General features: G+C 48.1%; 1 protein-coding gene across 5 annotated transcripts in view; it reads left to right on the plus strand.

The window, feature by feature from the left end:
• Positions 1-13,736, plus strand: part of NFAT5 (nuclear factor of activated T cells 5) — a 57,982-nt gene extending 44,246 nt beyond the window's left edge. For 3 of the 5 annotated variants that reach the window (XM_058845676.1, XM_058845673.1, XM_058845677.1), the window contains exons 8-14: positions 89-141; positions 836-968; positions 1,489-1,566; positions 2,453-2,565; positions 3,080-5,510; positions 6,145-6,394; positions 7,217-13,736. In XM_058845676.1, the coding sequence (XP_058701659.1) occupies positions 89-141; positions 836-968; positions 1,489-1,566; positions 2,453-2,565; positions 3,080-5,510; positions 6,145-6,383 (3,047 nt within the window). In that variant the 3' untranslated portion in view covers positions 6,384-6,394; positions 7,217-13,736. The remainder of the gene's footprint in view (positions 1-88; positions 142-835; positions 969-1,488; positions 1,567-2,452; positions 2,566-3,079; positions 5,511-6,144; positions 6,395-7,216) is intronic. The other 2 variants (XM_058845674.1, XM_058845675.1) reach the window with 2 other exon arrangements.
• Positions 13,737-14,368: the final 632 nt, after the last annotated feature.

A 14,368-nucleotide genomic window follows, 5' to 3' on the forward strand; every position in this document is an offset into this window, starting at 1 on the left:
AGAGCAAACTGAGGAGCAGACTCAAAGGCACTAAAATAAATTGCTCTACAGGATGTGCAATAAGTTGGACTTTTTAATTTTCATTTAGATGAGAATTCTTGGAAAGCAGAAGCTGAAATTGACATGGAATTATTTCATCAGGTACTTCTGTATTACTATTCTTATTACTACTATAGTCCTTACTACTACTATCTCTACTGCTATTATTATTATTATTATTATTATTATTATTATTATTATTATTATTACTACTACTACTACTACTATCATTATATTTTTAATTAATACAGTGTGTCCAAAGAAAAATTAATCAAGCCTTTCCCTCTTTCTGTGCATTTCTTGAAATAATGCTGATTTTCTTCACGTAAGGTCTGTTGTGAGTCTGGTATATAATATAATTTTGGGTTTACACCAGTGTTATTGTTCAGTTTCCAACTGAGACCTTGGATCCCACAGTGGATTTGGTGAGCAGGTCTTTGCCCTTACATACAATGGAATTAAAAGGCCTAATTCAGATTTCCCAGCAGTTCTCCATGGAAAGAGATTGTTTGTACACCATAGTGTTTATAACTGGCTGGATTTTTGTTCCACTCTGAAATGTTTTACAGAATATTTATTCTTTTTGACACAAATAAGTGTCTTTATGGGCTCTTTGGCTGCAAATGATGTCAGGAAAGTGCCATCCTGGTCCCACCTCCGAGGGGAGGATCCCACATGTGCATTGCCCCCAGTGCCCTGGGGTTTTATGGTGGTTTTGCAGCCTATTTCTCTCTCTTGTTGTAAGTAAGTCCACTGAAGATCAGTAGTAATAAAACGTGATGTTTTTGCCTGGCAGAATCACCTTATTGTGAAGGTGCCACCATATCACGACCAGCAAATCACCTCAGCAGTGTCTGTGGGAATATACGTGGTGACCAACGCTGGGAGATCGCACGACGTGCAGCCCTTCACCTACACTCCAGAGCCAGGTGTGTGTGAGTGCCTGTTCCACCTGCTCTGACTCCACAGCCCTTAGTCCGTGCAACAGGAGCCTTGAGTAACGGGGATCTCTCCAAACCCCTCTTGCTGGCAGCTGTTGCTCTGTTAATAATAAAATCAAAAGGCTTTGCTTTTCTCATTTATGTGCCAAATACCTCAAATTCCAGCTGTCTTGGGACAGCTCTTCTTATATAGCAGCATCCATTTCTAGTCTAAGGATCAAAATGAAGCTGAGCAGGATTGAAAAAATCAACGTATTCCATACAATGCACCAAATAAACCAAGAAATCCCACCAGGCTTTATCCTGAGGAAAGCTGCAATTTGCCCATTTCATGTGTTTTAGTTTATTTATTTATCTGTATCACAATAGACAGTGTGAAGGTTTGTGTGGGTTTCAAAGAACCTGAATTTCTTTAAGCTATAAGGAATTGTTTTGGTTTGCTTTGTGTTTTTTTGGCTTGTTTGCTGATTTAACGTAAGGAAGTTCTCAATGTGTTTTGTCTCGGCAGCTGGGACTCTGAATGTTAATGTGAAGAAGGAAATCTCCAGCCCAGCCCAACATTGTTCTTTTGAAGAGGCTATAAAAGGTACTAAATTGATTCTTATCAGTGTTCTTAATAATTTAACTATGAATTCCTATCCAGATTTGGTGAAATGAATCAGACATCCTGTGATAAGTGTGTGCTTATAAAATCTGGCTCTGTTCTTACAGGGAGGTTTGTTTTCTGACTCTGAAACTTTTACTTTATAGCAGTATTCCTGTCAGTATATTTTAGTACAAACTAATGCAGAACAAAAAAATAGAAAAAAATAATACTAATTTCTTTTTCATTTTTCCTGCATTAGGCTCTGCAGTCTAATCTTTATTTAGTATGTTTGCAAGTGAAGAATAAAAAAGAAGCCTAGGGTTGCAGCTAATACAAAGAATTAGGAACTGTGTAGTGTTAATTCAAGCAAATCTATAAGCTATACAAAATGTGTATAAATATAATTGTATATAAAATATGCAGGGTAAGCCTGACATCCAGTTAATTTAGTGTGGAGCTTAACTGAGGGAAAATCCCAACTGCTCCAGGAGAACAGCTGCTGCTCCTCAGAACACAACGTGCTGTTGCTGTTCCTTCATGTCCTCAGTTAATTTATGCAATAAATCTGAATTCACCTTCTCATGGGGTTTTTGTGTCAGCTTCTCTTTGATGCTTCATTCCTGTACCTGTTCTGCTCCAGGCTGACTCTGAACCAGAGGTCAGAGGATCTTGCCTGCTGTATGTACTTGGTCTGTTCTGTCCTTCCTCACTCTATACACATGTGCAGAAATTTTACTGCCACATTGCTGTAAGGATTAAATTTGCTTAGGGTGTGGGGATCTGTTGCTTTACGTTGAAGAGTCATTCTTTAATTTACTTAAAGGGAGTTCTGGAATGATGGATTTTACCATTGCCCCTCTTGTTCTCGTTTTGTTTGTGGCTGCAGCAGTGAAGGCCACGGGCTGTAACCTGGAGAAGGTGAACATTCTTCCTAGTGCCTTGATAACTCCACTCATGCCAAGCAGTATGATCAAGAACGAAGATGTGGCTCCAATGGAAGTAAGTGCACAAAAATGCTCTCCCCCCGTGCTCCAGGTGAGTTTGATGGGGGCTGAGCACAGCAGCTTTCAGAGTTAATCTGCTCCTTGGTCCATGCTTTACTAGTGGAGAAGAGTAGTAGGCAGGGAAAGTGCCATGTCCAGGATCAGTCTGGGCAAAACAATTGCAGAGCATGAGTGAAACAGTTTCCTTTGGTACCTCACCTGGTTCCTGCACCAGACTGATGGCTTAGTGACCCTGTGATGGGGATTTTTATCCTGTGACACAGAACTAGTAAATTACTGTAAGAATATCCTTTTAATCAGTTGTTAGCATTGCTTTCATTGAGTTGTGCTGTGATTCCATCCTTGTGGTAGCATTTCCACTGCTAATCATTTGCTTGCTGGTTTGGGTGTGTGTGGGTTTCACATCTCCCGTTTCCCTCTGATCTTCCCTGGACATCAGGGATTTTGGGAAATTGTATTCACATCACATTTACAAGTTTATAAATTACCAAATGTCTCACTCTTTTCAGGCTTCAAATGTGGTCGGACCAACTCAGCAAACATTGGAAAACAGCATGTCTGGCATATCAACTTCTGCTTCCCATTTACCTTCTGAAAGTGAAAACCAGCAGCAAATCCAGCCCAAGGTGTACACCCCAGAGACCCTGAGCACCATCCAAACGCAGGACATTTCCCAGCCCGGCAGCTTCTCCGCAGTGTCCACCCCAGGCCAGCTGCAGAACAGCGATGCCCTGCTGCAGCAGGCTGCGCAGTTCCAGCCGCGGGAATCGCAGCCCAGGGAGGTGCTGCAGTCGGATGGCACGGTGGTGACTCTGTCCCAGCTGACCGATGCCTCGCAGCAGCAGCAGCCGACGCTCTCGGAGCCGGCACAAGCCCTGCAGCAGCAGATTTCCTCCAGCATCTTCTCGTCGGCCAGCGGCGTGAGTCAGCTCCAGAACACCATCCAGCAGCTCCAGGCTGGGAACTTCCCCACCAACACCGCCACGGGCAGCAGCAGGAACGTCGACTTGGTGCAGCAGGTTCTGGAGGCTCAGCAGCAGTTATCTTCCGTTTTGTTTTCGGGCTCAGACAGCAGCGAGGATGTCCAGGATCAGCTGAACGCAGATATCTTTCAGCAGGTCAGCCAGATACAGAACAGCGTAAATCCAGGGATGTTTTCCTCCTCAGACACAGCTGTCCATTCCAGACCGGAGAACCTTTTGCCTGGACGAGCTGAGAACGTTCACTCCCAGCCCGAAGGTGCCCTGTCCAACCAGCAGCAGCAGCAGCAGCAGCAGCAGCAGGCCATGGAGACGTCGGCCATGGTGATGGGGATGCAGCAGAACATGTGCCAGGCGGCCACGCAGATGCAGTCGGATCTGTTCTCCTCCACCACGGCGGGGAACGGAGCCCTGCAGCAGTCCCCGGTGTACCAGCAGGCGTCTCACATGATGGGTGGGCTATCCTCCAGTGAGGACATGCAGATGCAGTGTGAGCTGTTCTCCTCGTCCCCGGGGGTGTCGGGCGGCGAGGCGCCCGCCCCCACGCAGCAGCCGGTCTCCAACAACGGCCCTGCCATGTTCCAGCCGACGAGCTCTGCAGAGGGAGAGGAGGCCTCGGGGCAGAGCAAACAGATGCAGAGCTCTGTGTTTCAGACCATGGTTCAGATGCAGCACAGCGGGGAAAGTCAGTCCCAGGTTAATCTCTTCTCATCTACCAAGACCATGATGAGTGTCCAGGCCAGTGGGACTCAGCAGCAGGGCGGGGGTCTGTTCCAGCAAGGTGGAGAAATGATGTCAATTCAGTCAGGAAGCTTCATCCAACAGTCTCCACACTCACAAGCTCAGCTTTTCCACTCTCAGAACCCTATTGGTGACACTCAGAATATATCCCAGGAAACACAAGGATCCCTTTTTCATAGCTCAAATTCCATTGTCCACAACCAGACCAACACTAATTCCTCTGACCAACTGCAGCCCCCGATGTTCCACTCACAGAATGCCATGGGTGTCTTGCAGAGCTCCTCGGTGCCTCAAGACCAGCAGTCTGCCAACATGTTCCTTTCCCAGAGTTCCATGAGCAACCCTGCCACTCAGGAAGAGCAGATGTCATTCTTTACAAGCCCAAATCCCATTTCTCCTCTTCAGACAGCAACAAACACCGAACAGCAGGCTTCTTTCCAGCAGCAGACACAGATCTCTCATATCCAGAGCTCCATGCTTCCCCAGGAGCAGCCCCAGACTCAGCCTGCTCAGCAGGGTTTGTTTCAGTCCCAAGTGTCATTGGGCTCCATCCAGTCCAGCTCCATCCCTCAGAACCAGCAAGGAGCCATCTTCCAGCCTCAGCATTCAATTGTTGCTATCCAGAGCAGCCCTCCATCTCAGGAGCAGCAGCAGCAGCAGCAGCAGAACATGATGTTCAGCAATCAAAATGCCATGAGTACAATGGCCTCCCAAAAGCAGAACATGATTTTCAATCCAAATCAAAACCCGGTTACCAATCAGGAGCAACAAGGCCAGTCCATTTTCCATCCGCAGTCCAACATGGCCTCGATGAATCAGGAGCAGCAGCCCATGCAATTCCAGAGTCAGAGCACAGTGTCTCCTCTCCAGAATCCTGGAACCAACCAGGCCGAAGCACAGCAGCCAACCATCTTCCATAACTCGCCCCAGATTCAGCTGGTCCAAGGGTCCCCAAGTTCTCAAGAGCAACAAGTCACCCTCTTCATCTCCTCAGCTTCCATGTCTGCCCTGCAGAACAGCATGAGCCAGCCGGAGCTGCAGCAGTCCCCCATGTACTCCTCCCAAAACAGCATGGCAGGAATGCCAGGAACTGCTTCTCCTCCCCAGCAGCAGGCTCCTTTGTTCCACAACACGGCGGGAGGTGCCATCAACCAGCTGCAGAATTCCCCAGCCTCATCCCAGCAGACATCAGGAATATTCCTGTTTGGTATCCAGAACAGTAAGTGACCAGTGCCTGGTGCTGAGCTTACAGTGTGGAGAGCTGCCAACGAAACAGGGAATGCTTTGGGTGGGAAGGGACGTAAAGCCCATCCCGTTCCACCATGGGCAGGGACACTTCCACTGTCCCAGGATACCCCAAGCCCTGTCCAGCCTGGCCTTGGACAGTTCCAGGGATCCAGGGGCAGCCACAGCTGCTCTGCCCACCCTCACAGGGAAGTGTTTCTCCCTAAAATCTAATCTAGGAATGATTGGGTTCTCTTAAGAGAGCATTTCTCTTGATGTTTTTGGTTTTCGCAATAAACACTTTGACTCTCTTCCCATTTCTGAAGGAAGGCAAGGGTTTTAGAAGCTGGAGAGTCCAGAAAAGTGTCTGTTAAAGGTGTACTTAGCTGTACAAACCTGCACTTTTCCTTTTCTCCTCTCTGGACCCGGGCTCCATGGCCCTCTGTGGGATGTAGAGCGTGTGTGTGTGCAGGGGTGTGTGGGTGAGCCCCAGCAGGGAGAGGTGCAGGTGCTGCTGGCAGCAGCTTGTAGCAGCTCTCCCAGGGCTCACAGCTGCTGGTGGGGCCGTGTGCTTTGCTCTGGGAACTGCTGCCTGTGCCAGGACACTGAAATGTCCCTCTGTCCCCCAGACTGTGGCCAGCTGCTGCCCCCTGGGCCGGCGGCGCTGCCGGAGGAGCTGATGGCCATGGGCCAGCCCGGGCAGCCCCAGGGCGAGGCGCAGCCCGCGGTGCCCGCGCTCCTGTCCCAGCAGCTCCCCGAGACCCCGCCGCTGCCCTCGGCCATGGCCACCAACCAGAACATGGAGAAGATAGATGATCTGCTCGTGTCCCTGCAGAACCAGGGGAACAACATGGCTGGCTCATTTTGATTAGGCAAGTGGTGAGTTTGGGTCTCTGGGCTCTTTCCTGCCACGCAGGAGCTTTGTTCAGTTTGTGGTGTGTGACCCTGCTTTAAGGGGTCACCTAAAACACCAGTGAGGCTGAATTAAGACTGTAATACCAGAATGAAGTTACTAAAACCAGTCAGAGGTCAGAACTTGTATGAAACAGTTGAGACTGTGTCCTGTTCATTTTTCCTATGTTTTATCATCTGCCGTGACACTCTGTTACTTTGTTAGGGAGGAGAGTGGATCACTGGCAGCTTGGCAGATTCAAACCTTATGAAAAATGACTGTGGTTAAAGAACTTGAGACTTACTGAGTAAATAACACCTCAAGTCTGAACTGTTCTGAACTCTTCCCCCGGGTTACAATAATGTAATGTGAAAACAAGTTTTGGTGGAATGTGGCAGCTCCTGAGTGTGCCACATGCTGAGGCTGTGTTAGAAACAGCCAACAGCATCAGCTGTTGCTAGGAGACATTCTGCTTTTAGAAGGTGCCTTTTTCAGAGGGGGGAAAGAGCCTTTGACTACAAATGAGCACCAAGAACCAGCAGGACTCGAGTCCAGTGGAGGTTGTGGTGTGTAACTTGGGCTGGTCTTGTCCTGACTTCCCCCTGAGTTTTCACTGAAGTGATGCACTTCATTCCCTGATCTAGAGGGGTTTGTTATGGAGTTTGGAGTCTCTCCAGAGCTTCTCCTGCTCCTCGCCCCCAGCTGAGTGCCCACTCGTGAGGAACACCCTGAAGATGAAGCCACTGCACAGAAGGAAGAGGGGACTGTGGTTAGTTAGGCCTGACTTTTCTGCTTGTTTTCTCATGCAGAAATCCCGTGGAGACAAAAAAACGACGATTTCCCAGATCCTGTCAGACCTTCCAACTCTGGATTAGGCTGCGTGGAACCAATTGCTTCTGTGGAAAAGTGGCCTCTTTAAAGAGCACACGCGTGGCCAGTGGCAGACCTGAGGCCATGACCATGGAATTTGAGCTCCACAGTGCCAATAATGCTGAGGAGTTATGCTTTGTGTTACTGGGGCGTGGGGTTGGGCTGTTACCAGGTTCATGAACCTCATTACAGTGGGGGCTCTTGGAATTTAAAGCATATCTGGTCAGTTATTATTGTTGTTGGAAGGTAATCCATGTTACCACGTTTACTTTTTCCCTCCTATTCCTTCTTCACATCCCTTTTTTCCCTCAGGAAGCTCGTGCAGCAGAAACAGCAGCTGCCTCTGCCCCGAGCCGTGACTCAGCTGTCAGTAAGTGAAGGGATCTCTCGATTGACACGGAGTGGGAGAGCCAAACCCTCCCTTTATTAGCTGGAAGTATTGATAACTGTAATAACCAAGCAGAGAATTGCTGCTGTAAATAACCAGTTCCCATCTGAGAATGGGATTAACGGTTTTCCACATCCCTTACGTGGAGCTGTACATAGAGCAAGGGTTTGGTGGCTCTACAAAATGAAGAAATGAAGGGGAACTTCCAATTGATCTTAAAATCTTCTCCAAAACACCTTCAGCTTGAAAAGAGCATTCTGTGTGGCTGAGAAAGGGACTCCTCTGTGTCTCTTGTTCTGACTGATGGGTTAGAGCTCTGTAAAGCCTCATGAGCTGTTCCCAAACCAGCCTTCTCCCTTTCATTCTTTCCATGGTTTTCTTTCTCTCCCTCAGTTTTGTATTGTGTTTTTAAAAAAATGACATAAATATCCTACTGGCTTTAAAGCTAAAGAAACAGCTTTTAGGAATCGTTGGCAGTAAATTGCTTAGTCAGTAGAAGCTTTGACAAATAATCAAGGAGTAAGGAGAGAGGAAGGAATTTCTCCACCACCTTCTAATCGCAGGAATCCCCCTTAACCCGCCACCTCCAGCTGTGACTGATGGAAATCTTCAGCTTGGCTTTACTCCAAGTAGGGGGCAAATTGCATCATTTTTAAGCCTTCTTAAAACATCACTTCATCCTGAGCTGTTGCATCTCTGTAGCACATGGAGCTCATCGCGGTTCTGAAGTGATTTTTCCTTTTTCTACCACCGAGCCCCGAGTCTGGTTTCTAGATTGTCGTGTTTAATTAAGGAATAAATCATTGACTGATGTTACCGAATGTAAAAACAACCCACTCCAGACCATGCAGGTGTATTGTGAGGCATGTGGATTTTTTTTGGGTGCTTCAACTCTCCGGACAGCGTGTGATCTCTCCCTACAGCCTCGCTCAGATCCGTGTTCCTCCCGCTGCCGCCGGAGCCGAGCCGCTCCCGCGGCGCCCGTTCTGCCTCGGTAGAGTCTAGCTGGTATCACGTCATTTTTCATTTTTGTTATTTGAAATAACAAAAGAACAGTCTGTAAATGGGTTTTTTTTTTTTTAAGTTCCTCGAGTCTGTTTACTGTGTGTTTTCCCCTTAACTCGTGTGCGTAGTTGAGCCGTGTAGAGTTTTTTGTTGGTTTTCCTGGATTTCCCCCGTTTGTTGGTCTGTCACGACGTTCACTTTCTCTTTCTGTCTCTCTCTTTCTCTCTCTCATTGAGAGGCATTGAATTACGTTTTCAGTAGTAAGGCTTCTTGCCGATATGAAGGGAACTTTTCAGAAAGAGACCTGCTCTGGGTCATTTAATTTTGAATACAGTTTTCAATCGTTCAAGTTTTGGATGGTTTATATCTAATGTGTGTTTCATTTTTTTGGAAAGCTATATTTTGTATTTAGGAAATGGTATAACTATTTTGCTATTTGTACTGAGTGAGTACATTGGCATAAATATAAAAAATTTATATATATACATATATATAAAATATTCTTTTTGCCACACATTTTTGTGGTAAATTTGTGAGTTTGTCTGATGTTCTACCACAACGTGGCGTCTGATAACAGTGGGGTGGGGTGGGGTTTGTTATGTCTTTATTGAGTATTTAAGTACTTTTTGCAACATAAATAACGTGTTCATCTCTCGCCATTCCATCAGGCAGTGTTGGTCCAGCTGGCCACGAGAAGCTTCGCTCTGTGTTTGGTGTGTCCCTCACTCACAGCCTAGCCAGGAAACCCACAGGCATTTAGGATTATATAAAATATGAAATATTTGGGTTTCCCTCAGAATGAGCCATTCAGCTTTACTCTCATTGCCTATTTAATATTTTATTATTAGCGCCTCTGTGTTTTAACTCCTAATTTATGATTATGCGCAAATGTTGGAAATTTTAATCAGGACAGAAAGGATTCCCTGCTGCATCATGTCCAGAGCTGCTTTAACCCCGACCCAGACTTTTTCTTTCTGTATTTTACTTCTTATCCCCCTGCTGAGACAAAACATTACCAACATCTTGTAACGGTTCACAACACGAAAGCAGCGGCCCCCAGCAGTGCCCAGGTGCTGTGTGGGGCTGCTCAGCCTGAGAACAATGGACCCAACAACGTCCAGAGGGCTGTGGAAGTCCATAGCCACTGACTGGGAAAGGAACTGGTGGTGTTTGCAGGACGTGTGTCCCAGGATGAGCCTTTGGGTGTCACACAGAGGAGTGACAGGAACGATGGATTCGCTCGTGTGCTGCTGCAGTTTGCTCCTTGTTCCGAAGGGCTCTATCTGTGTGTTGGTCAGTGCCAAGTCACCAGGGACCAATTCTCCGTGGAACAGGATGAGTGCCCAGAAGAGAATCTCATCCCAGGCCTGCCACAGCTCCAGGGAAGGGTATGTTTGAATTGTGGGCGTGTTTGAGGTCACTTACGAAGAGAGAAAAAAACCATACACAAAAAAACAACCAAGGGCTGTGCTATCTCAGTTTTCCCTTCTGGAAACACCTTCCTTTCCTCGTGTTAGATTTACTTGTTCATTTTAGGTCAATGTTTAAATGTACAACACTTTGAACATGTGATTTGGTTACAAAAAGTATTTGTGTGACTGAAGAGGTCGCTCAGCGGTTGGCGCGTGCTCGGCAGCGGCTCTGAGGGCGGAGGGGTTGGAGCAGCCCCAAAAGAGCCAAGGACAGGCTGCAGGGTGTCATGGCAGGGAGCACAGCCTGAGCCACATCTGTGTTTAACCAGGGGCCTGAACATTCACTTGGGACATTTTTAGCAGTTGAGGCTCACAGCAGAGCTTCTCTCTGGCCTCTGCATTCCCGGAGCACACGGAGCACTGGCATCCTGTCTGGGCCCTTTGGGTGACAGAGAGGATCCTGAGCTGTCAGTCTGTGTAAATCCAGCATCCCTGGGGGTCCTGGGGGGTCCCAGAGCACCCATCTGTGGGCACAGGTGAGAGCTGGGGGAGATGGAGCTGCCAACCCCCACCATGTCCCCTCAGCTTTACCCTGAGTGTGCCCAGAGCACAGAATCCACAGAGCCAACACTTAGTGCACAGTTTGAGCTGAACATCTCTGGAGTAAAGGAGTTACTGGTGCTTTGTGCTTAATTAACAGTTGTTTTGTTGTTAATTGCCTCCTCACTGCCTGATCTTGCAGAAAGCCAAACACTTTTATCTTATTTTAATACAAATCTAGTTCAAGAAATAACTCCTGGCTGGCTGTTCTGAAGTGGATGTCCACTCTCTGATCAGTGATTATGATTATTTCTCATCACTGGCAGGGTGGTTGCTTCCCATGTAGTTTGGAGATAAAACAAGGCATGAGCAGTTAAACATAACTTTGCAGGTTTTTACTGGAAGCAGCTGTGTCAGTGGACAGTCCCCTCACTGACATAAGCTGAACTTTATTTTTTAAACTTTCCATTGATACTTGGATTTAGAATCTGATTTCTAAAAGGAAAATATGTCTGAATGGATTTTTATTCCTGTTCTCTTGTGCCTCTGCTCTGTTGTGTTCCTTTTCCAGGGCCACTGGGGGAGAGCAGAGGGAGCACAGACCTGGATCTGAGGGCGGGGAGCAGGAGAGAGGAGAGGGAATTGCTTGGGCTGCTCTGAGCTGTAGGTGGAAGGAGAGAACAGGAAATGCTGGTCACTGGTGATGACTTCAGTGCAAAACTGAGTTTTGAGGAGTGGATGGGTTTTGTGCTCAGGGGGGCTCCATTCTATAGAAGCTAAAAGGAAACAGCAGTGGGTTGCTGGGGGATTCAGGGGCTTTGTTTTAATTCAGGCTTGTTTAGTCTTTTGTGGCAGCCTGTGAGCACTTTGTGTTCCTGCTCAGAGCAGCTGTGCCAGCTGTGCCAGCTGTGGTGCCCCGGGCAGGGCGTCTGTGCCACGGCACCGAGGGTCAGCGGTGGAAATGGGATAAACGTGGTAGAAACAAGGAAAAATGCAGCAGGGGGTAAACTCCTGCAGAAGGGAACTTGTGAAATTCTCTAGGGGAGTGGGGGACTTGGGGGTTACACAGGAGGAGAGGCTTTTCCTCTCCCAGTCTGTATAGGGATGTAAATATGCACTGCCTGTATATTCTAGGATTATATATATGTATATAGAGGAATCAGATTATTATATATAAATAATAGTAGACACATGCATAGAATACTGTTATATTTGCATTTTTATAAACATGAAATAATATTCCTTTTCCTCAGTAGGAGGTTTTTGTAGTAACTCATGAGTAGCTGTCTCACACCTCTCAGTCCTGGATGTGTGGCCCTGTTGGTGACGTGGCTCCAGAACTTGCTCTGCTTGGGAACCTCGCCGGGATCTGCGGGTTGGAAGCAGCTGTGGCCACTTTTGTATTTTTATATCTTTTAGTTTATACTTGCAGATGTGGTTTAGGATAGAACTGACTCCCAGGCTGAGGATGGGCTTCCCTGCAGGCGCTCCAGAGCCTTTTCCATGGCCAGGCTGGCAGCAGCTGCTGCAGACAGGGGTTGCTGGTGGCTGTGCTGGGCAGGGGCTGGGCTGTTACTGTGGAGCAAAAGGTCCCTGCTTGTGCTGGAGAGGAAACTCCTCTGCCACTTCTGTTTATTCCCAAGAGGACAAGAGTCTGTAAACGGATTTTTTTAATGACTCATTAGTGCAACAGTCAAAATGTAGAGAACTCCTTGAAAGCCAGTGGAGCTCCTCTTGGATTCTGTCCATAAGGAACCTGCCACGACTCGTGCTGATTTCTTTCTTGCAGGTTGTGTGAGGAATGAAACCCTAAGAATCACAGAATTTCCTGAGCTGGAAGGGACCACAGGGGTCATCCAGTCCAACCCCTGGCCCTGCAGACACCCAGCAATCCCCCCTGGGCACCCCTGGAGCGCTGTCCAAACTCTCCTGGAGCTCTGGCAGCCTCGGGGCTGGGACCATTCCCTGGGCAGTGCCAGCACCCTCTGGGGGAAGAACCTCTTCTGATATCCACCCTAAACCTCCCCTGACAGCTCCAGCCATTAAATCAGGTCATACAATCAACAGTGTGTATGGTGTCCAACATGACTTTCAATTCCAAATCCATGTTCCACTGGATTCATCATGAGTGGATCAGTGTTGTCCTGGTACAGGTTTTCTTAAATCACCTCCACCACACTGACAGCCAGTGTTCTTTGTTCTCTTGGAGTTTGCAGAGCTGAACTCTGCTTTTTCCAGAGATTCGTCATTTTTGCTGTTACACTTCATTAAATTGCCCAGTGCCATTCAGCGTGTAGGGACAGGGCAAGGAATCCAGGGATTCCCTGGTCACTGATCCCCTGTTCAGGTTCCAAGGTTCCCACACCCAGCAGCCCCCTGTGACACATTCCAGCTCCAGGCCTGTGATTAGGGAAGGGTCCTGGGTTCCCCTGGCAGGTAAATAAATGGCCTGGGCTTGGTTTTGGCCCTGGAGCTGCCCCATGGAACGAGGTCTGGCCCGAGCGCCCCGGGCAGGACCGTGGCTGCCCCTGGGGTAACGTGTCCAGGGGGAAGTTCCTGTTTGGAAGTGGCTCTTTGGGTGTTGCAGAACTGGGACCCCATTCCAGTATTCTTAGCAGCCTGCAGCATTCCTGAAGCTTTTTTATTCTGGATAAAAGGAGAAAATTTAAATTATTTCCATCTGAGCTGATGCTGACTTAAGCTCCAACCCTTCAGAGCAGAGCTCCACCCTCCGTCTCTGTCCCTGCACCTCTGGTGGGCTCTCCCCTGCCTGCCAGATGTTCTGGGTGCACCCTCGACCGCTGAGCTGCCTCTTCTGTGTCCTGCAGTGTGAAAGTAGCACCAGATACTCCTTTGTGCAGTTCTGTGTATATGGCTTTCGTAGGTGGGTTTTCCAAGCACTGATTCCCGGTGTTTTCAGTTTGTCTATGAGGGGATATTTTATTTGCATCTATGTTTTTAGCTCTCCTGTGATAACTTGTTGAATATTAAAAAAAATAAAAATATTTTGCTTCTATTGGGACATTTGTATACTCGCAACTATATTTCTGTAAACAGCTGCAGTCGAGAATAAACGATGAAAGTTTTCATTTTACAGTGTAAAGTCTTGTGATGGTTTTTCCAAGGGCATCTCCAGAGCCGTGCCTGGGATGCTGCAGCTGCTGCAGGAACAGGTCCTTGGGAATCACAGAGTGGGTGGGGTGGGATCCCCAGGCACCCCCGGGGGGCTGCTCAACCCAGCCCACAAGCTGTGACCAAGGGAACAGCTTCTACAGCCCAGGATTCTGTCTCTGCGGGACTGGGGGAGATGCAGATCTGCCCCAGGGAGGTGCCTGTCCTCAGCAGGATGTGTGGGTGCCTTACCAGTGCAGCTTTGACACACTAAAAATGCCCCGGGGCTGGGGCATTCCCCTCTCCTGTGACTCCCCAGGACCAGGGACCACAGCTGCTATCAGCTATTTCCTTATTTGGAACAATTTCAGCAGGGTTACAGGGAAACTGCAAGAGCTGGGCCCAACAGTCAATAGTGGAAGATTTCAGATTTATCCCAAAAGCTTTACCCCAGCGTCTCCCCCTTCAGCCCCGAGCATCGCCAGGCACCAGGGTGGGACACAACCCCCTGCCCTGGGCTTCTGTTCTTCTGGAGCTCATTAGCCCATGGGGCAAAAGATCCAAGGAATCCTCCCTCCCTCCCTCTGTCCCAGCCCCCTGGCCTTGAGGCTCAGAGAAAGGCTCCCCCTGGCACA

Source organism: Poecile atricapillus, chromosome 10, assembly GCF_030490865.1.
Source record: "Poecile atricapillus isolate bPoeAtr1 chromosome 10, bPoeAtr1.hap1, whole genome shotgun sequence".
NCBI lineage: Eukaryota > Metazoa > Chordata > Aves > Passeriformes > Paridae > Poecile > Poecile atricapillus.